Source organism: Salmo trutta, chromosome 9 (assembly GCF_901001165.1).
Source record: "Salmo trutta chromosome 9, fSalTru1.1, whole genome shotgun sequence".
NCBI lineage: Eukaryota > Metazoa > Chordata > Actinopteri > Salmoniformes > Salmonidae > Salmo > Salmo trutta.
This window is the reverse complement of record NC_042965.1, coordinates 29,974,920-29,998,320: the sequence shown is the minus strand read 5'-3', so window position 1 is coordinate 29,998,320 and position 23,401 is coordinate 29,974,920. Positions and strand designations below refer to the sequence as shown.

The window sequence follows — 23,401 nt, the reverse complement described above, 5'->3', positions numbered from 1 at the left end:
GTTAAGGCTGAGAAGTGTGAGTTTTCCAAACGAGCCGTCTCCTTTTTGGGTTATCGCATTTCCACCACGGGGGTGGTGATGGAGTGTGACCGCGTTAAGGCCGTGCGTAATTGGCCGACTCCAACCACGGTGAAGGAGGTGCAGCGGTTTTTAGGCTTTGCCAATTACTACCGGAGGTTTATCCGGGGTTTTGGCCAGGTAGCGGCTCCCATTACCTCACTGCTGAAGGGGGGGCCGGTGCGTTTGCGATGGTCGACGGAGGCGGACGGAGCCTTCAAGAAGTTGAAGATGCTGTTCACCGACGCACCCGTGTTGGCGCACCCGGACCCGTCTTTAGCGTTCGTAGTGGAGGTGGACGCGTCCGAGGCTGGGGTGGGTGCCGTGCTATCACAGCGCTCGGGTGTGCCATTGAAACTCCGCCCCTGCGCTTTCTTTTCGAAGAAGCTCAGTTCGGCGGAGCGTAACTACGATGTGGGGGACAGGGAGTTGCTAGCAGTGGTTAAGGCTCTGAGGGTGTGGCGGCACTGGCTTGAGGGGGCTAAACACCCCTTTCTCATCTGGACCGACCACCGAAACCTGGAGTACATCCGGGCAGCGAGGAGACTGAATCCACGTCAGGCGAGGTGGGCCATGTTCTTCGCCCGGTTTAGGTTTACCATCTCCTATAGACCGGGTTCCCTGAATACTAGGGCCGACGCGCTGTCCCGTCTCTATGACACGGAGGACCGGCCCATCGATCCAACTCCCATCATTCCAGCGTCTAGGCTGGTGGCCCCTGTGGTATGGGAGGTGGACGCGGACATCGAGCGGGCATTGGTGTTAGAACCTGCGCCTGCGCAGGTGCCCTTGGGGCGCATGTATGTGCCGCTCGGTGTTCGTGATCGTTTGATTCGGTGGGCGCACACGCTACCCACTGCGGGTCATCCTGGTGAGGCGAGGACAGTGCGGAGTCTAAGGGGGAAGTACTGGTGGCCCACCTTAGCTAAGGACGTGAGGGCCTATGTCTCTTCCTTTTCGGTGTGTGCCCAGAGTAAGGCTCCTAGGCATCTACCAAGAGGGAAGTTACAGCCCCTCCCCGTTCCACAACGACCATGGTCGCACCTGTCCATCGACTTCCTGACAGATCTTCCCCCCTCTCAGGGGAACACGGTGATTCTGGTGGTTGTGGATCGGTTCTCTAAGTCCTGCCGTCTCCTCCCATTGCCCGGTCTCCCTACGGCCCTGCAGACTGCGGAGGCCCTATTTACCCACGTCTTCCGGCACTACGGGGTGCCGGAGGACATTGTCTCTGATCGAGGTTCCCAGTTCACATCCAGGGTCTGGAAAGCGTTTATGGAGCGGCTGGGGGTCTCGGTCAGTTTGACCTCCGGTTATCACCCCGAGAGCAATGGGCAGGCGGAGAGGGTGAACCAGGAGGTGGGCAGGTTCCTGAGGTCGTATTGCCAGGACCGGCCAGGGGAGTGGGCGAGGTATATTCCCTGGGCTGAGTTAGCCCAGAACTCACTTCGCCACTCCTCTACTAACATATCACCCTTTCAGTGTGTGTTAGGTTACCAGCCGGTCCTGGCACCATGGCACCGGAGTCAGACCGAGGCTCCTGCGGTGGAGGACTGGGTCCAGCACTCCAAGGAGACCTGGAGAGCCGTACAGGACTCACTAAAGGAGGCCAGTGCGCGGCAGAAGAGGAGTGCTGACCGCCACCGCAGTGAGGCGCCCGTGTTCGCACCGGGAGACAGGGTCTGGCTCTCAACCCGGAACCTGCCCCTCCGCGTGCCCTGCCGGAAGCTGGGGCCGCAGTGTGTGGGGCCCTTCAAAGTCCTGAGGAGGATAAACGAGGTGTGTTATCGGTTGCAACTCCCTTCCTATTACCGTATTAACCCCTCGTTTCATGTGTCTCTCCTCAGGCCGGTGGTAGCTGGTCCCCTTCATGAAGATGAGGTGCCGGAGGTCCCTCCGCCCCCTCTGGACATCGGGGGGTCCCCGGCGTACAGCATACGGGCCATACTGGACTCGAGACGCCGGGCGAGGGGCCTACAGTACCTCGTTGACTGGGAGGGGTACGGCCCAGAGGAGAGGTGCTGGGTGCCAGCGGCGGACGTCCTGGACCCATCTATGTTGAGAGAGTTCCACCACCTCCGTCCGGATCGCCCTGCGCCTCGCCCTCCGGGTCGACCTCGAGGCCGGTGTCGGCGCGCTGCGGGAGCCGCGCGTCAGGAGGGGGGTACTGTCACGATTCCCACCGACGGTGGCGCCCCCTCTTGCTCGGGTGGCGCTCGGCGGTCGTCGTCACCGGCCTACTAGCTGCCACCGATTCCCTTTTGCTTTTCCCTTTTTTTATTTTGTGACACCTGTGGTCAATTAGCCATTAGAGGGGCTATTTAGTTTAGCTGGCCCGCTCCTGTTCGTGCGGGATTAATGATTGTTTATTTGACAGACGGTTTATGTTCGTGTCGACGTTGTTTTGACGCCGTATGTACTTTCTCCCCTGTGTGTGGGAACATTTGTTTTTGTGTGAGTGTATATTAAAAACACCACTACCCTGTGTTCGCTGCTTCCTGCGCCTCATTCCTCCTCCACGACTACCAAGCCGTAACACCAGTGATTTGGGTCTGTATATTGGCAGCAGCCTCTCTATGTTAGCGATGGCTGCTTAACAGTCTGATGGCTTTGAGATAGAGCTTTATTTCAGTCTCTTGGTCCCAGTTTTGATGCACCTGTACTGACCTCGCCTTCTGGATGATAACGATGTGAACGGGATGGTTGTTGTCCTAGATGATCTTTTTGGCCTTCCTGTGACATCGGGTGCTGTAGGTGTCCTGGAGAGCAGGTAGTTTGCCCCTGGTGATGCGTTGTGCAGACTGCACTACCCTCTGGAGGGCCTTGTGGTTGAGGGCGGTGCAGTTGCCGTACCAGGTGGTGATACAGCCTGACAGGATGCTCTTAATTGTGCATCTGTAAAAGTTTGTGAGGGTTTTAGGTGACAAGCCACATTTCTTCAGCCTCCTGAGGTTGAAGAGGCGCTGCTGCGCCGCCTTCACTACGCTGTCTATGTGGGTGGACCATTTCAGTTTGTCTGTGATGTGTACACCATGGAACTTCACTTTCCACCTTCTCCACTACTGTCCCATTGATGTGGATAGGGGGGTGCTCCCTCTGCTGTTTCCTGAAGTCCACGATCATCTCCTTTGTTTTGTTTACATTGAGTGAGAGGTTGTTTTCCTGACAGCACACTTCCAAGTGCCCTCACCTCCACCCTGTAGGCTGTCTCGTCGTTGTTGGTAATCGGGCCCACTACTGTTGTGTCGTCTGCAAACTTGATGATTGTGTAGGAGGCGTGCATGGCCACGCAGTCATGGGTGAACAGGGAGTACAGGGGGGGGCTGAGCATGCACCCTTGTGGGACCCCAGTGTTGAGGATCAGCAAAGTGGAGATGTTGTTTCCTACCTTCACCACCTGGGGGCGGCCCGTCAAAGTCCAGGACCCAATTGCACAGGGCAGGGTTGAGACCCAGGGCCTTAAGCTTAATGATGAGCTTGGAGGGTACTATGGTGTTGAATGCTGAGCTGTAGTCAATGAACAGCATTCTTACATAGGTATTCCTCTTGTCCAGATGGGATAGGGCAGTGTGCAGTGTGATGCCGATTGCATCGTCTGTGGACCTGTTGGGTCGGTATGCAAACTGAAGTGGGTCTAGGGTGGCAGGTAAGGTGGAGGTGATATGATCCTTGACTAGTCTCTCCAAACACTTCATGATGACAGAAGTGAGTGCTACGGGGTAATAGTCATTTTGTTCAGTTATCTTTGCCTTCTTTGGTACAGGAACAATGGTGGCCATCTTGAAGCATGTGGGGACAGCAGACTGGGATAGGTGGTCTGCGCATGCTCTGATGATGCAGCTAGGGATTCCGTTTGGGCCAGCAGCCTTGCGAGGGTTAACACGTTTAAATGTCTTATTCATGTCGGCCACGGAGAAGGAGAGGGGAGGACCGCAGTCCTTGGTAGCGAGTTGCGTCAGTGGCAATATATTATCCTCAAAGCGGGCAAAGAAGGTGTTTAACTTGTCTGGGAGCAAGACATCGGTGCCCGTGACGTGGCTGGGTTTTTTTTGGAGTCTGTAATTGCCTGTAGACTCTACCACACATGTCTCGTGTCTGGGCCGTTGAATTGCAACTCCATTTTGTCCATATACCAACATGTTGCTTGTTTGATTGCCTTGTGGAGGGAATAACTACACTGTTTGAATTCGGCCATATTCCCGACCTCTTTCCATGGTTGAATGCGGTGGTTTGTGCTTTCAGTTTTGTGCAAATGCTGCCATCTATCCACAGTTTCTGGTTGGGGTAGGTTTTAATAGTCACAGTGGGTACAACATCTCCAATGCACTTCCTAATAAACTCACTCACAGAGTCAGTGTATAAATTACTGTTATTGGCTTTCCGGAACATTTTCCAGTCCACGTGATCAAAACAATTTTGAAGTGTGGATTCCGATTGGTCAAACCAGCGTTGAATGGTTCTAGTCACGGGTACATCCTGTTTGAGTTTCTGCCTATAGGACAGTACGAGCAAGATGGAGTTGTGTTCAGATTTGCCGAAGGGAGGGCAGGGGAGGTCCTTGTCTGCATTGCGCTAGTTAGAGTAGCAGTGGTCCAGTGTTTTGCTTGAGCGGGTACAACAGTCAATGTACTGGTATAATTTAGGTAGCGTTGTTCTCAAATTAGCTTTGTTAAGATCCCCAGCTACAATAAATGCAGCCTCAGGATATATGGTTTCCAGTTTACATAGAGTCCAGTGAAGTTCTTTCAGAGCTGTCGAGGTATCTGCTTGGGGGGGGGATATAGTCGACTGTGACTATAATCGAAAAGAATTCTCTTGGGAGATAATGCAATCGGCATTTGATTGTAAGAAATTCTAGGTCAGGTGAACAAAAGGACTTGTGTTCCTGTATGTTGTTATTGTTACACCATGAGTCATTAATCATGAGGCATACACCCCCGCCCTTCTTCTTACCAGAAAGATGTTTGTTTCTGGTGCCACAACTCATGAAGAAGCCCGTTGGCTGTACCGACTCTGACAACATATCCTGAATAAGCTGGATATTGGCGACTAATATGCTCAGAAGCGGTGGATGGTGTGCTGGCCTTCTAAGTCTGACCAGGAGGCCACTCCATCTGCGACAACGTTGTTTTGGGTCCCTCTCTGGGATTAGATCCTATGTCCAGGGTGGAGGTCCGAACAAAGGATCCGCTTTGGGAAAGTCATATTCCTGGTTGTAATGTTGGTAAATTGACACCACTCTTATATCTAATAGTTCTTCCCGGCTGTATGTAATAACACTTAAGATTTTCTGAGCTAACAATGTAACAAATAATACATAAAAAAAAATTACTGCATAGTTTCCTAAGTACTTGAAGCGAGGCGACCATCTCTGTCGGCGCCATCTTGCTATCTCGCTATCTCTAATAGGTTACCATTTGTGACTGATCGCCTCGATTAGGTCTTATGTAGCACAATTTGAAATTATGTCTTTTACATTGCATAAAAGTAGAGACTCAGAGGTAGAAAATTGTATATTGTACACTGCAGTTGAGGAACAATGGGAAAGTAATTCTGCTTAGAAGTTGATAGACTCGGAACCCCACTTTTGAGATGACGCTTACCCGACACACTTTTCTAAATTGATGGGTCATGTGAAGGAAATGCTATAACCACCCCTCACCCACATCTAGCTAAGTGGATGGGTCACTATTGCCTAGACATGTACACATGTTCATGAAATATAATCGATGTCCGTAATCACCCCCAGACACACCTGCTAATTTGATGGGTCATCTAATAATCTGGCCGAAGTGTTTTGTTTAGACATGTAGCTAGCTAGGTAGCTAGCTAGCTAAACAATGAACCGGCATAACCCCAACTCATACTACTACAAATACAAACATTGACATAGCTGTAGTATGAATCTGCAGGTAGCTAAAGCTAACAAACTAGGTTCAATGTTAACTATCTAACTTTAGGCTATAACTAGCAATGCAAATGGATTTCTGATTCAAATAATATTACTACACGGATGTCTACAAGCTAATGTTTGCTAGCTAACTAACAGTATGCTTTAACTTGCAATAAAAATGACTTTCTGACAATTAGAAACTTATATCTGGAAAATGTAGCTAGACTCTTACCTGTATACATGGATGAACGCTTTATGGCAGACTGGAACCAATTTACTCCATTTTGTTTGTAGCTACATCTTGTTTGGCCAGCTTTGTGTCAAGTCACTCCACTTCACACTGACCATGGCAGGTGTGCAGAAAGTAACCCATCACTTTTTCCTACTGATCTGTCGATAGCGCCTGCTAAATTCAGGGCATCAATGTTGAAGAGAAAAGTAGCAAAACTTTTGTAGTTCTCGATGGTTAACGTTATATCTTTCAAACTGAACAGCTCACGTTATAGACATGCTACATGGCAGACCAATCCAAACTCATCTCCCGGCATATCCAGCCCATACATTATCGCGGCCAATCATGGCTAGTGGGAAGGTTCCTGACTTTTTCCATGGCTAAACCAACTAGGCTTGTAATTTAACAATTGTATAAATATTTATGGATGTAATACAAGTTTGTAATTAAGGCACATGAAAGTTCACAAGTTCCAGAAGGCATTTCTGCCCCCCAAAATGCATTTTGACAGAAAAATACATGTTTATGTTCAAATGCTTCTCCTGTGAAGTAGTGGCGTGCAACATACGCCTAGTTTCCTGAAAAGAGTCACATTTGAGACACATCCACACACTGTCTCTCGCAAGCCTGCAGACCCTAGGCCTACATCACACTGCAGTGCACTATCAAGGATCCGATCTGTTCTATTCGGCTCAGTAGTACGGGGAATTGCGTGTGAAGGCTATGTATAGAGGAGTGTTTTGTGTTGGTGTCATGTAACGTGTGACTGTGCCTTAAAGCACAGCGGTGTGTCACAGTGTGCTGTGCTGTAACCAGATCACTACCCACTACTGCCATGTTCTCCACTTCGCAGGGAGATGGAACCGTGGGGAATACCTGAAAACAAGCTTTGGGTTTTAGTCACAGAAGGAGATGGGCTCATCCATCATATGGCTCTTTAAGATTCTTTTCAGTGCAGTGCTGCGTATTATGCATACATTCTGTACTATACGAGGGAAATGTATATGAGGAATGCTTTTGTGTCTAAAATGTAAACTGCCTGGCTCCAGCAAGCAAAACAAGTTAAATATGTTTGTGACTGTTAAAGGCCCTATGCAGTCAAAAACATGTTTTTCCTGTGTTTTATACATTTACATTTAAGACATTTAGCAGACGCTCTTATCCAGAGCGACTTACAAATTGGTGCATTCACCTTATGATATCCAGTGGAACAACCATTTTACAATAGTGCATCTAAATCTTTTAAGGGGGGGGGGTTAGAAGGATTACTTTATCCTATCCTAGGTATTCCTTAAAGAGGTGGGGTTTCAGGTGTCTCCGGAAGGTGGTGATTGACTCCGCTGTCCTGGCGTCGTGAGGGAGCTTTTTCCACCATTGGGGTGCCAGAGCAGCGAACAGTTTTGACTGGGCTGAGCGGGAACTGTGCTTCCTCAGAGGTAGGGAGGCGAGCAGGCCAGAGGTGGATGAACGCAGTGCCCTTGTTTGGGTGTAGGGCCTGATCAGAGCCTGAAGGTACGGAGGTGCCGTTTCCCTCACAGCTCCGTAGGCAAGCACCATGGTCTTGTAGCGGATGCGAGCTTCAACTGGAAGCCAGTGGAGAGAGCGGAGGAGCGGGGTGACGTGAGAGAACTTGGGAAGGTTGAACACCAGAGTATACTGAGTATACCAAACATTAAGAACACCTCTTTCCATGACATAGACTGACTAGGTGAAAGCTATGATCCCTTATTGATGTCACTTGTTAAATCCACTTCAATGAGTGTAGCTGAAGGGGAGGAGACCAGTTAAAGAAGGATTTTTAAGCCTTGAGACAGTTGAGACATGGATTGTGTTTGTGTCCTGACAAAACAAACGACAAAACATTTAAGTGCATTTGAACGGTGTAGTACTGTAAGTGCTGGTTTGTGTAAAGAACTGCAACGCTACTGGGTTTTTCCACACTCAACAGTTTTCAGCGTGTATCAAGAATGGTCCACCACCAAAAGGACAACTAGCCAACTTTGCAAAACTGTGGGAAGCAGTGGAGTCAGCATGGGCCAGCATCAGGGGGGAAGGAGGAGGTGCAACTCAATAGGAAGGTGTTCCTAATGTTTTGTATACTCAGTCCATTTCCACACTGTGAGGTTGGAATAATAATCTGCCTGGAATTTCAGCCTGTTGTTGTGGGATGGAGTTTTGGGCTACCTGCTGACATCACCACGTGGTCAATTAGTTAATTGATTAAGTAGAAAGAGTGTTCCAAACCTCTCTGCCAATAACAGCTACTTTTCAGTTTTCCCCTCCCCACTCAGACCACTACCAGACAGTCCTAGCTAAATTCTTGCTTGAGAAATTGCTCTTGGTAAGAAGCTAGGTACTTAATTGTTACCCAGAACTGATTTGATATTAAGATAAAAACGGCTGCGTTGGACCTTTAAAATGTAATAGCACATTCACAACACAAGAAAGTGAACTTAAATCAGAATGATTTGGGTCTGAAGTTTTGATCGTTTTTCTTCTGGACTATCAGCCTGTCTATAAGCCGCCTGGTGGGATAGCTTCCTGGTAGAAATGGCTGCATCCATCTCCCACAGTCTGGCAGCCAGGTGCTCGCTCTCTCTCTCTCTGTCAGGATAATGCGTTTCTGCATCAGGCAGGGAGGCAGCACAGATGTAGTTACAGGGAGAGGTCCTCCATCCCATCACTCCGCACTTTCATATACTCCATACAACTTCTGAAATGCCTCCATTTGCATCTCACCAAGAACCAAATGATTAAGCCCACGAGGAGTGTAGATTGCTCTTGTCCCCAGGAACTGTGGCGTGTCGAGCTTACTGATGTGCTGCTAAATATACAGCTGCCCCCTAAGCACCATGTGGCTCTAATATACAGGGTTTGGGGAGTATTTGCTGGTGCAGGGTTATATTGTACACCCCCACGCAGAGTACACTACACCACACACACACAGTGATGAATCATATGGGGTTGGGGGTCACATCTAGAACAATATTACCTTTGAGGGGTTTTCCCCCCCTGAAAAATGACCCGCATTTGACCACACAATTCCTTTTGTCATATTCATGAGTTAATTTATCAAAGCTTCCAGTGAAAAAATTAAATCTACTTCCTTTAAAGTGATAGTGATATGTTTTTCTCTGTTACTCTTTTTTGGCTGATAGCCTTGTTGACTGAACCTGTGTGTGTGTGTGTTTTGCAGGGAAGTGAGGGGGGAGACGTGGACAAGAACAAGTGCTGCACGCTGTGTAACATGTCCTTCACCTCAGCAGTGGTGGCACAGTCACATTACCAAGGCAAAATCCACGCCAAGAGACTAAAGCTGCTGCTTGGGGAGCAGCCTGCCATCACAGCCAAAGGTAGGCTTCTCTCTCTCTCTCTGTCTCTCTGTCTCTCACTCTCTTTTCGCTCTCTTTCTCTGTCTGTCTCTTTAACTCACTCTCCGGTAGAGACATCTGCATGTTGTTTCCTTGTTGAAATGGAACTTGTCCTTTTGTCACCTCGACAAGCCTGCAGTCTGACATCAAACAATCCGAGGAGACTTACGGTGACAGATGTGACAGAGATGTCTAACACAACTCTGTGTTAAGATCGATGTGCTTGTCCTCACACACAGATGTTCTAGCTAGGACAACTAGACAAGCAGAAAGCCACAGGTAAACTTTGGGCTACTAGCTAGCACAGAGAGTCAAAAGAGATAGAAACCCCCCCCCAAAAATAAACATTTTAACCTTTATTTAACTAGGCAAGTCCGTTAAGAACAAATTCTTATTTACAATGACGGCCTACCGGGGAACAGTGGGTTAAATGCCTTGTTCAGGGGTAGAACGGCAGATTTTTACCTTGTCAGCTCGGGGATTTGATCCAGAAACCATTCGGTTACTAACCCAACACTCTAACCACTAGGCTACCTCCCGCCCCCTTGTGTGTACGGACTGATGGAGAAACTCAATGTATCGTCTTATTGTCTGTGGGTGTTTTGTTTAGATGTAATCGTCTGCCGCAGTACCTCGGGGTTGAGGAAAGTCTGGACGATACTTTAAACTACAGCTGCTGCTTACAAATTGGCAGTTGAAAGAATAATGGCCATTGGGTAAAGCTGGCCATGGGGTAAATTAGGATTAGAAAAAATAACCAAACTTTTATTTAATCAGATCATTCCCTAATGCAATGCCTGAGACCTGGATATGCAGAGGGGATGCAGGTGAATAAATCACCAGCTGTGTTTGTTTATTTGGGGGTTCTATCTCTGGAGAATTTGCATCTGATTGTAAGTCTTTTCACATGCTGATTTTTTGACTCATCTGTAATTTCAGATATCCTTGAACAAAATGTTTACTTTACCTTGGTGGAAAGCCCTCTGTGCCTATTGTTTGACTCTGAAATAGTTCACAATTGTGCAATTAGCTAGTGGAGAGGCATAGAAATACAGTGCCAAAACAATACATTTGGTCGGTTTGTGTCTCATATAAAAAAGGCAGAGGGATGCTTACCCTAGCTGAAACCAAGGCCAGACACTGCCGCACTACGCATTATAGTAGTCCTGGCCTCAGTCTCTGTCTCTGTGTGTAAATGTACAGTTGATGTCGGAAGTTTACATACACTTAGGTTGGAGTCATTAAAACTAGTTTTTCAACCACACCACAAATTTCTTGTTAACAAACTATAGTTTTTGCAAGTCGGTTAGGACATCTACTTTGTGCGTGACACAAGTCATTTCTCCAACAATTGCTTACAGACAAATTATTTCACTTATAATTCACTGTATCACAATTCCAGTGGGTCAGAAGTTTACATACACTACGTTGACTGTGCTTTAAACAGCTTGGAAAATTCCAGCAAATTATGTCATGGCTTTAGAAGCTTCTAATAGGCTAATTGACATCATTTGAGTCAATTGGAGGTGTACCTGTGGATGTATTTCCAGGCCTACCTTCAAACTCAGTGCCTCTTTGCTTGACATCATGGGAAAATCTAAAGAAATTAGCGAAGACCCCAGAACATTTTTTTTAGGACTCCACTGGGAGCAATTTCCAAATGCCAGAAGGTACCACGCTCATCTGTACAAACAACAGTACGCAAGTATAAACACCATGGGACCACGCAGCCGTCATACCGCTCAGGAAGGAGATGCATTCTGTCTCCTGGAGATGAACATACTTTAGTGTGAAAAGTGCAAATTAATCCCAGAACAACAGCAAAGGACCTTGTGAAGATGCTGGAGGAAACAGGTACACAAGTATCTATATCCACAGTTAAATGAGTCCTATGTCGACATAACCTGAAAGGCCGCTCAGCAAGGAAGAAGCCACTGCTCCAAAACCACCATAAAAAAGCCAGACTACGGTTTGCAACTGCACATGGGGACAAAGATCATACTTTTTGGAGAAATGTCCTCTGGACTGATGAAACAAAAATAGAACTGTTTGGCCATAATGACCATCATTATGTTTGGGGGGAAAAGGGGGAGGCTATCAAGCCGAAGAACACCATCACAACTGTGAAGCACGGTGTCACAGGATCCAACGAAAGTGGCGCCCCTCCTCGGTCGGGCGGCGCTCGGCGGTCGTCGTCGCCGGCCTATTAGCTGCCACCGATCGTTGTTTCTGTGTCGTTTAGTTTTGTCTGTCTGTTCCGCACCTGTTTTGTGTATGTCATTAGTGGGGACTTATTTAATGTGTGTTTTCAGTTGGGATTTTGTGCGGGATTGTTTATTGTCCACTCAGGACGGTGGGCCGTGTGAATATATTTATTTCGCTGGTTGTATTTTGGATGCTTTTGTATTTTTTGTATTTTTTGCTGGCTGACGTTTTATTTCTCTCTCCGGACCGTTTTGCCCTGTGTTTTGGGTTGGTCATTATTATTACGCGCCCTTCTGTTTTGGCGTGACCGTTTTGTGCCGGAGAAAATAAAGACGATATACTTTACCTCTGCTCTCTGCGCCTGACTCCAACCACCACTCCTAGAATCGTTGACAGAATCCCGCACCTTCACCTATGGAGTCAGCAGGAGCAGAAGCGCCATCCATGGCTGAGCAGGTCTCCCAACATGCCGGCCTCCTCCACCGCCTAGGCTCGGCCATGGATCAGGCGTTGGCCCGGTTGGAGAGCTGGGAGAGAGGTGCCTCCCCAGCCAGACCAGCTCCGGTCCCTCACCCTACGCCCCTATCCACACCCACTGAAGCGGGTGCCGGCGGGATCCGGATTTCACCGCCCAGGGAGTTCGATGGAACGGCCGCTGGGTGCAAGGGGTTCTTGCTCCAACTGGAACTGTACCTGGCGACCGTCCGCCCCCCTCCCTCCGACGAAGAGAGGGTGAGCGTCCTCGTCTCGTGTCTCACGGGTCGAGCCCTGGAATGGGCCAATGCGGTCTGGGAAGGTCCAGACTCGGCCCGGGGTGACTACCCGGAGTTCACCCGCCGCTTCCGGGCGGTTTTCGATCATCCCCCGGAGGGCAGGGCGGCGGGTGAGCTACTATTCCATTTGAGACAGGAGACCAGGACCGCTCAGGATTTCGCATTGGAATTCCGGACTCTCGCCGCTGGATCGGGGTGGAACGAGCGGGCCCTGATAGACCACTATAGGTGCAGCCTTCGCGAGGACGTCCGCCGGGAGCTGGCATGTAGGGACAACACCTCCACTCTGGACCAACTGGTGGATTTGTCCATTAGATTGGACAACCTGCTGGCTGTCCGGGGACGTTCCAGTCGGGGCCTGTTCGTTCCGCCTACCAGTCCTCCCGCTCCACAGCCCATGGAGATAGGGGGGGCTGCACCGAGGAGGACCGGAGGGAGGGGTCTCTCTTGCACCCGATGTGGACACAGAGGACACACTGTGGACCGGTGCTGGAGAGGTCCCTCCGGGAGTTCGGAGGGCAGGCAGAGCACTGCTTCGGCCCCCCAGGTGAGTCCGCACCAGCCACACCCAGAGCCCCCTGTCGATCACTTGTACACCTCCGTTTGTTTTCCTAATTTTTCCCCTCACTTCCAGTATAAGGCGCTAGTCGATTCAGGTGCAGCTGGGAGTTTTATGTACCATGGGTTAGCGAAGAGGTTAGGGATTCCCCTGGTTCAGCTGGACCACCCCTTCCCCGTGCACGCCCTAGATAGTCGACCGCTAGGGTCAGGCCAAGTAGGGGAGGTCACAGTGCCACTGGTTATGCAGACGTGGGGGGGTCATGTGGAGCGTCTCAGCCTGTTCATCATTGACTCCCCAGCGTTTCCGGTGGTACTGGGAATCCCCTGGCTAGCCACTCACAACCCCCAGATTTCGTGGAGACAGAGGGCTCTAACGGGGTGGTCGAGGGAGTGCTCAGGTAGGTGCATAGGAGTTTCCATCGGTGCGACTACGGTGGAGAGTCCAGACCAAGTCTCTACTGTGCACATTCCCTCAGAGTATGCCGATTTGGCTATCGCCTTCAGTAAGACGAAGGTGACTCAATTACCCCCCCATCGACAGGGAGATTGTGCGATAAACCTCCAGGCTGACGCGGTTCTTCCTAGGAGTCACGTGTATCCTCTGTCTCAGGAGGAGACAGTGGCTATGGATGCATACGTCACTGAGTCCTTGAGACAGGGATACATTCGGCCCTCTAAATCCCCCGTCTCCTCGAGCTTCTTTTTCGTGAAGAAGGAGGGAGGTCTGCGCCCGTGCATTGACTACAGAGGTCTAAATGCTATCACAGTGGGTTTCAGTTACCCGCTACCTCTCATTGCTACGGCAGTGGAGTCATTTCACGGGGCGCGCTTCTTCACGAAATTGGATCTCAGGAGTGCGTATAACTTGGTGCGTATCCGAGAGGGAGACGAGTGGAAAACCGCATTTAGTACCACATCTGGCCATTATGAGTACCTCGTCATGCCGTATGGGTTAAAGAATACTCCCGCCGTCTTCCAATCCTTTGTGGACGAGGTCCTTAGGGACATGCTCGGGCAGGGTGTGGTGGTGTACATCAATGACATCCTGATCTGCTCCGCCACACGCGCCGAGCATGTGTCCCTGGTGCGCAGAGTGCTTGGGCGGCTGCTGGAGCATAAACTATACGTCAAGGCTGAGAAATGTGAGTTCTTCAAAAGAGCCGTCTCATTTCTAGGATATCGCATTTCCACCTCGGGGGTGGAGGTGGAGTGTGACCGCGTGACGGCTGTGCGTAATTGGCCAACCCCAGCCACTGTGAAGGAGGTGCAGCGGTTCTTGGGGTTCGCTAATTATTATCGGAGGTTTATCCAGGGTTTTGGCCAGGTAGCAGCTCCCATTACCTCACTGATGAAGGGGGGGCCGGTGCGGCTACGATGGTCAGCAGAGGCGGACAGAGCCTTTCATCGTCTGAAGGTTCTGTTTACCAATGCACCTGTCCTAGCGCATCCGGACCCCTCTTTGCCATTCATAGTGGAGGTGGACGCGTCCGAGGCTGGGGTAGGAGCTGTGCTGTCGCAGCGTTCGGGCGTTCCTCCGAAGCTCCGCCCATGCGCGTTCTTTTCTAAGAAGCTGAGCCCGGCGGAGCGCAATTATGATGTGGGGGACCGGGAGCTGTTAGCCGTGGTCAGGGCTTTGACGGTGTGGAGACATTGGCTTGAGGGGGCACGTCACCCTTTTCTCATCTGGACCGACCACCGTAACCTGGAGTATATTCGGGCAGCGAGGAGGCTTAATCCCCGTCAGGCGAGGTGGGCCATGTTTTTCACGAGGTTTAACTTCACTCTCTCGTACATTCCAGGTTCCCGGAACCGGAAGGCTGACGCACTGTCGCGTCTCTACGACACCGAGGAGCGGACCATCGATCCTACTCCCATACTTCCTGTCTGGTGGCACCGGTGGTATGGGAGGTGGATGCGGACATCGAGCGGGCGGTTCGGTCAGAACCTACTCCGCCGCAGTGTCCCGTGGGCCTGAAATACGTTCCGCTTGGTGTTCGCGATCGCCTGATCCGATGGTCCCATACTCTACCCTCCTCGGGTCATCCTGGGGTGGAACGGACAGTGCGGGGCCTGAAGGGGAGGTACTGGTGGCCCACCTTGGCTGAGGATGTCCGGCGTTATGTCTCGTCCTGTTCAGTATGCGCTCAGTGTAAGGCTCCTAGGCACCTACCTCGAGGGAAATTACAGCCCCTCCCTGTTCCACAGCGGCCCTGGACTCACCTCTCGGTGGATTTCCTTACGGATCTCCCGCCGTCTCAGGGGAACACGGCGATCCTGGTCGTTGTGGACAGGTTCTCTAAGTCCTGCCGTCTGCTCCCTTTGCCCGGTCTTCCTACGGCCCTGCAGACCGCGGAGGCCCTGTTCACTCACGTCTTCCGGCACTATGGGGTGCCCGAGGACATCGTATCTGATCGAGGTCCCCAGTTTACGTCCAGGGTATGGAAATCGTTTATGGAGAGGCTGGGGGTCTCGGTCAGCCTGACCTCGGGGTTCCACCCCGAGAGTAATGGGCAGGTAGAGCGCATCAACCAGGATGTGGGCAGGTTCCTGCGGTCATATTGCCAGGACCGGCCAGGGGAGTGAGCGCAGTTCGTGCCATGGGCCGAGATGGCCCAGAACTCTCAGCGCCACTCCTCCACTAATCTGTCACCCTTCCAGGTGGTGCTGGGGTATCAGCCGGTCCTGGTGCCATGGCAACAGAGCCAGACGGAGGCTCCTGCGGTGGAGGCATGGGTCAAGCGCTCTCAGGAGACCTGGAACGCGGTCCAGGAATGTTTAAGGAGGGCGAGCGAACGACACAAGGAGAGCGCTGACCGCCACCGCAGTGACGCCCCCGTGTTTAACCCGGGGGATAGTGTCTGGCTCTCGACCCGGAACCTGCCTCTCCGCCTGCCCTGCCGGAAGCTGGGTCCGCGGTTTGTGGGGCCGTTTAAAGTCCTGAGGAGGATAAACGAGGTGTGTTACAGGTTACAACTTCCTTCGTATTACCGTATTAACCCCTCGTTTCATGTGTCTCTCCTCAGGCCGGTGGTAGCTGGTCCGCTGCAGGACAGTGAGGTGCTGGAGGCCCCCCCGCCCCCCCTGGACATCGGGGGGAGCCCGGCGTACACAGTCCGAGCCATCCTGGACTCCCGACGTCGGGTAGGGGGCCTGCAGTACCTCGTGGACTGGGAGGGGTACGGTCCGGAGGAGAGGTGCTGGGTTCCGGCGGCGGACGTTCTGGACCCCCCTATGCTGCTGGACTTCCACCGTCGCCGACCGGATCGGCCGGCGCCTCGCCCTCCGGGCCGTCCCCGAGGCCGGCGTCGGGGAGGGGTACTGTCACAGGATCCAACGAAAGTGGCGCCCCTCCTCGGTTGGGCGGCGCTCGGCGGTCGTCGTCGCCGGCCTATTAGCTGCCACCGATCGTTGTTTCTGTGTCGTTTAGTTTTGTCTGTCTGTTCCGCACCTGTTTTGTGTATGTCATTAGTGGGGACTTATTTAATGTGTGTTTTCAGTTGGGATTTTGTGCGGGATTGTTTATTGTCCACTCAGGACGGTGGGCCGTGTGAATATATTTACTTCGCTGGTTGTATTTTGGATGCTTTTGTATTTTTTGTATTTTGTGCTGGCTGACGTCTTATTTCTATCTCCGGACCGTTTTGCCCTGTGTTTTGGGTTGGTCATTATTATTACGCGCCCTTCTGTTTTGGCGTGACCGTTTTGTGCCGGAGAAAATAAAGACGATATACTTTACCTCTGCTCTCTGCGCCTGACTCCAACCACCACTCCTAGAATCGTTGACACACGGGGGTGGCAGCATCATGTTGTGGGGGTGCTTTGCTGCAGGAGAGACTGGTGCACTTCACAAAATAGATGGCATCATAAGAAAGAAAATTTGTGGATATATTGAAGCAACATCTCAAGACATCAGTCACGAAGTTAATGCTTGGTCGCAAATGGGTCTTTCAAATGGACAATGACCCGAAGCACACTTCCAAAGTTGTGGCAAAATGGCTTAAGGACAACAAATTCAAGGTATTGGAGTGGCCATAACAAAGCCCTGACCTCAATCCTATAGAAAATTTGTGGGCAGAATTGAAAAAGCATGTTCGAGCAAGGAGGCCTACAAACCTGACTCAGTTACACCAGCTCTGTCAGAAGGAATGGGCCAAAATTCACCCAACTTATTGTAGGAAGCTTGTGGAAGGCTAGCCGAAGCGTTTGATCCAAGTTCAACAATTTAAAGGCAATGCTACCAAATACTAATTGAGTGTATGTAAACTTCTGACCCACTGGGAATGTGATGATAGAAATAAAAGCTGAAATAAATAATTCTCTATACTATTATTCTGACGTTTCACATTCTTAAAATAAAGTGGGGATCCTAACTGACCTAAGACAGGGAATTTTCACTAGGATTAAATGCCAATAATTGTGAAAAACTGAGTTGAAATGTATATGGCTGATATGATTGTGGACTACAGAAAAAGGAGGACCGAGTATGCCCCCATTCTCATCGACGGGGCTGTAGTGGAGCAGGTTGACAGCTTCAAGTTCCTTGGTGTCCACATCACCAACAAACTAGAATGGTCCAAACACACCAAGACAGTCGTGAAGAGGGCACGACAAAGTCGATTCCCCCTCAGGAAATATTTGGCATGGGTCCTGAGATCCTGAAACGTTTCTACAGCTGCAGCATCGAAAGCATCCTGACTGGTTGCATCACTGCTTGGTATGGTAATTGCTCGGCCTCCGACCGCAAGGCACTACAGAGGGTAGTGCGTACGGCCCAGTACATCACTGGGGCTAAGCTGCCTGCCATCCAAGACCTCTACACCAGGCAGTGTCAGAGGAAAGCCCAAAAAATTGTCAAAGACCCTAGCCACCCCAGTCATAGACTGTTCTCTCTACTACCGCATGGCAAGCGGTACCGGAGTGCCAAGTCTAGGACAAAAAGGCTTCTCAACAGTTTTTACCCCCAAGCCATAAGACTCCTGAACAGGTAATCAAATGGCTACCAGGACTATTTGCATTGTGTGCCCCCCCCCCCAACCCCTCTTTTACGCTGCTGCTACTCTCTGTTTATCATATGTGCACAGTCACTTTAACGACACATTCATGTACATATGTACATACTACCTCAATAGGCCCGACCAACCAGTGCTCCTGCACATTGGCTAACCGGGCTATCTGCATTGTGTCCCACCACCCGCCGACCCCTCTTTACGCTACTGCTACTCTCTGTGCATCATATATACATGGTCACTTTAACCATATCTACATGTACATACTACCTCAATCAGCCCGACTAACCGGTGTCTGTACATAGCCTCGCTACTTTTATAGCCTCACTACTATATATAGCCTTGCTACTGTTTTTCACTGTCTTTTTACTGTTGTTTTTATTTCTTTACTTTTTATTTCTTACTTTATCTCTTTACTATTGTTCACCTAATACCTTTTTTGCACTATTGGTTGGAGCCTGTAAGTAAGCATTTCACTGTAAGGTCTACACCTGTTGTATTTGGCGCTCGTGACAAATAAACTTTGATTTGATTTGTATGTAAACTTCCGATTTCAACTGTGTATGTAGGGAATGAGTTGTGCAAAATGCTCAACATAAAGTGGAAACATATCTAGGCCCAGTCAGTCCCACACCCTGGAACCTCAGGGTCTGTTTTCCCTTCAGCACTTTGTGTTTCAGGAACACTCTCCTCCTCTTCTTCTTATCCTCCATTCATCCCCTTTCTCCCAGTGAGTCCAGTGACCCGGGACAAGGGCTGTGTCCCAAATGCCATCCTATTACCTACTCTCTTGGGTGAGGATCATAAGCGCCAGATCAGCACGGCACAGGGCTGACAAATAGCCATTCCCCCCCCCCCCCAGTCTCAAAGAAAATAAAAACTTATAAAGAAAGCAGCTGACTAGATTTATAGCTTTTTGGTCCATGAGTGAAGTGTGCTTGTGTGCCTGTGCAACTAATCCTGGATGTCTTTATCTAGACGTGACACGGGTTGTGTTCTAGAGTGTACACATGGTAGTGGACACATGGACACTCTTACTGACAGTTGTGGCTGCTTTGCGTGATGTATTGTTGTCTACCTTCTTGCCCTTGGTGCTGTTGTCTGTGCCCAATAATGTTTATACCATGTTTTGTGCTGCTACCATGTTGTGTTGATACCATGTTATTGTCATGTTGTGTTGCTACCATGCTGTGTTATCATGTGTTGCTGCCATGCTATGTTGTTGTCTTAGGTCTCTCTTTATGTAGTGTTGTATTGTCTCTCGCCGTAATGTGTTTTGTCCTATATTTACATGTTATTTATTTTTTTATTTTTTTATTTTTAATACCGTCCCCGCAGGAGGTCTTTTGCCTTTTGGTAGGCCATCATTGTAAATAAGACTGACTTGCCTAGTTAAATAAATAAATAATAAGTGTTGAACACATATTACTCAGAATTTGACAATTTAGTTATAACTCAGACCTTGTATCCCACTATGTGGCAGAAGTTATTCTGCTTGTATACTGAACATAAATCAAAACGCAACATGTAAAGTGTTTTTCCCATGTTTCATGAGCTGAAATAAAACATTCCAGAAATTTCACAGGCGCACAAAAAGCTTCTTTCTTTCAAATTTTGTGCACAAATGTGTGGATGGATTACCTTTGCCAAGATAATCCATCCACCTGACAGGTGTGTCATATCAAGAAGCTGATTAAACAGCATGATCATTACACAGGTGACCTTGTGCTGGGAACAATAAAAGGCCACTCTAAAATGTGCAGTTTTGTCACACAACACAGTGCCACAGATGTCTCAAGTTTTGAGGGAGCTTGCAATTGGCATGCTGAGTGCAGGAATGTCCACCAGATCTGTTGCCAGATAATTTAATGTTAATTTCTCAACCATAAGCCGCCTCCAATGTTGTTTTAGAGAATTTGGCAGTACTGTACGTCCAACTGGTCTCAACTGCAGACCACGTGTAACCACGTCAGCCCAGGACCTCCACATGCAGCCTCTTCACCTGCGGGATGGTCTGAGACCACCCACCCGGACAGCTGTTGAAATTGTGGCTTTGCACGACTGAATAATTTCTGCAAAAACTGTAAGAAACCATCTCAGGGAAGCTCATCTGTGTGCTCATCGTCCTCACCAGGGTCTTGACCTGTGTCATGAAGTGGCCCTTTCTGGGTGTAGATCGTGGCTTCCCCCTTTCTCACTCTCTCCTACACCCAGGTTCTGTATCTCAGGTTGTAAATTCCTGGCGGAGACTCTCTCTCTGCATGAAAAGGGAGAGAGAGACCACAGAGTGAACAAAGGATTTCATGTGGCCGAACTCTTAAGTCCCCAAAATGGGAAAATGAAACTATATGTCCACTTGTGAGAATGTGGGAAGGGTCCATGGACACTTAAGGGACAGTTATGTTGAGTGTGTTTCATTTGGTAACCTCACAAAGGACAGGAAACACACATAACTATATCTCTGAATGTGTCCATTTCTCAGTTATGGTGTTTGCATCTAATTATTTTATAAAATGAATGAGTAAAGTTGAAACTATTTGTGAAATTATGTAATGTGATGTAAACCTTTAATTTTGAGAGAATTGTATTCCCTGTAAAGTTTAACTAGTCAACGGCCACGCCCCCATGAGCACAGACATGATCTGGCATCATGGAACCGCCTTTTCTACTGTTACGAATAAAACCCCCTCCTGAGGAAATCCTCTTCAGACTAAGCAAACCCACAGTGTGAGCTGTGACTGCGAATAGTTAAGACCACGCATACCTCGGTGTAAGCTGAGGTGGCACAGGTTTGAGTACCAAGACTAGAAAACCATACCACGTGGTGATTTGGCTACACGGATGGAAATTGTTCAACTCTGAGACTATCGATCCCTACAGAATAAGAGCAAATCTTAGATATTAATTACTAATCTGAAGCTAGAAATTATGTAAACCTGGGATGCAAATACCAACAACCACTGAAACATCTATTCTAAGAACAATGGGCGCCTGAAATATCCATTACAGACACTATCAGGAGCCGCCGATAGACCTACAACCACTCTCTGATGAACTGACTCTCCAGCAGACGGACCGACGAATATAATTATCCACTGTGTAGTGAAGCCATTTTGTCTTTCCCGCTCTTTCTCAGTCCACACACCCTTCCCTTTGTCCACCAAGCCGTCATATCGGTTTAGCCCACTAGGGGATCTTCCCTATCATTGTTTGTAACCAATATCTACTGTTTGTTTGTTTTATGCATTTCTGTGATTATTTAGTTAGTTAGTAAATAAATGATTAAGCCAATTGATTTACGGATGATTCATGGTTTAGGCTGTGTTCGTGCAGATAACCAAAAATTATATGACGTTTGAAATGACACTGATGTGAGGTAAAGAATAATTAATTAATAGAAGACTAATTGATCAGATATTAAAATATCTGAAGAGTTATATTTGGAAAATTGTAACTTTGTAATCTGAAGATTTTCCATGGTGCCCCGACTTCCTAGTTAATTAATTTTACATGGTTTGTTTAATCAAGTAATAATAATTGCAGAGAATTGATTTGATAAAATAACAGTCTTCACCTTAAATGATACTAAAGACACGACACCTGACTGCAGTTCAGCAAATGTAGGCAAATGCTCACCTTCGATGGCCAATGGCATGTTGGAGAATTATTATTGTTGTTATTATTTCATATATATATATATATATATATATATATATATATATATATATATATATATATATATATATATATATATACATACACACAGTTGAAGTCTGAAGTTTACATACACCTTAGCCAAATACATTCAAACTCTGTTTTTCACAATTCCTGACATTTAATCCTAGTAAAAATTCCCTGTCTTAGGTCAGTTAGGATCACCACTTTATTTTAAGAATGTCAAATGTCAGAATAATAGGAGAGAATGAATTATTTCAGCTTTTATTTCTATCACCACATTCCCATTGGGTCAGAAATGTACATACTCTCAATTATTATTTGGTAGCATTGCCTTTAAATTGTTTAACTTCGGTCAAATGTTTTGGCTAGCCTTCCACAAGCTTCCTACAATAAATTGGGTGAATTTTGGCCCATTCCTCCTGACAGAGCTGGTGTAACTGAGTCAGGTTTGTAGGCCTCCTTGCTCGCACATACTTTTTCAGTTCTGCCCTCAAATCTTCTATAGGATTGAGTTCAGGGCTTTGTGATGGTCACTCCAATACCTTAACGTTGTTGTCCTTAAGCTATTTTGCCACAACTTTGGAAGTGTGCTTGGGGTCATTGTCCATTTGGAAGAACCATTTGCGACCAAGCTTTAACTTCCGGACTGTGTCTTGAGATGCTACTTCAATATATCCACATATTTTTCCTACCTCATGATGCCATCTATTTTGTGAAGTGCACCAGTCCCTCCTGCAGCAAAGCACCCCCACAACATGATGCTGCCACCCCCGTGCTTCATGGTTGGGATGGTGTTCTTTGGCTTGCAAGCCTTTTTCCTCTAAACATAATGAAGGTCATTATGGCCAAAAGGTTCCATTTTTGTTTCATCAAACCAGAGGACATTTCTCAAAAAAGTACAATCTTTGTCCCCATGTACAGTTGCAAACCATAGGCTGGCATTTTTTATGGCGGTTTTGGAGCAGTGGCTTCTTCCTTGCAGAGCGGCCTTTCTGATACTTTTGTACCTGTTTCCTCCAGCATCTTCAGAAGGTCCTTTGCTGCTGTTCTGGGATTAATTTACACTTTTCGCACCAAAGTACGTTCCTCTCTAGGAGGCAGAACGCGTCTCCTTCCTGAGCGGTATGATGGCTACGTGGTCCCATGGTGTTTATACTTGTGTACTATTGTTTGTACAGATGAACGTGGTACCTTCAGGCGTTTGGAAATTGCTCCCAAGGATGAACCAGACTTGTAGAGGTCTCCAATTCTTTTTCTGAGGTCTTGGCTGATTTCTTTTGATTTTTCCCATGATTTCAAGCACTGAGGCACTGAGATTGAAGGTAGGCCTTGAAATACATCCACAGGTACACCTCCAATTGACTCAAATTATGTAAATTAGCCTATCAGAAGCTTCTAAAGCCATGACATCATTTTCTTGAATTTTCCAAGCTGTTTGAAGACACAGTCAACTTAGTGTATGTAAACTTCTGACCCACTGGAATTGTGATACAGTGAATTATAAGTTAAATAATCTGTCTGTAAACATTTGTTGGAAAAATGACTTGTGTCATGCACAAAGTAGATGTCCTAACCAACTTGCCAAATCTATAGTTATGGTATGGGCAGACATAAGCTACAGGCAA

The 23,401-nt window shown here is 48.3% G+C and overlaps 1 protein-coding gene across 2 annotated transcripts in view; it reads left to right on the top strand.

The window, feature by feature from the left end:
- LOC115200383 (zinc finger matrin-type protein 4-like) overlaps positions 1-23,401 on the top strand; it is a 201,906-nt gene that overhangs the window by 129,731 nt on the left and 48,774 nt on the right. For both annotated transcript variants that reach the window (XM_029763411.1, XM_029763410.1), the window contains exon 4: positions 9,379-9,535. In XM_029763411.1, the coding sequence (XP_029619271.1) occupies positions 9,379-9,535 (157 nt within the window). The remainder of the gene's footprint in view (positions 1-9,378; positions 9,536-23,401) is intronic.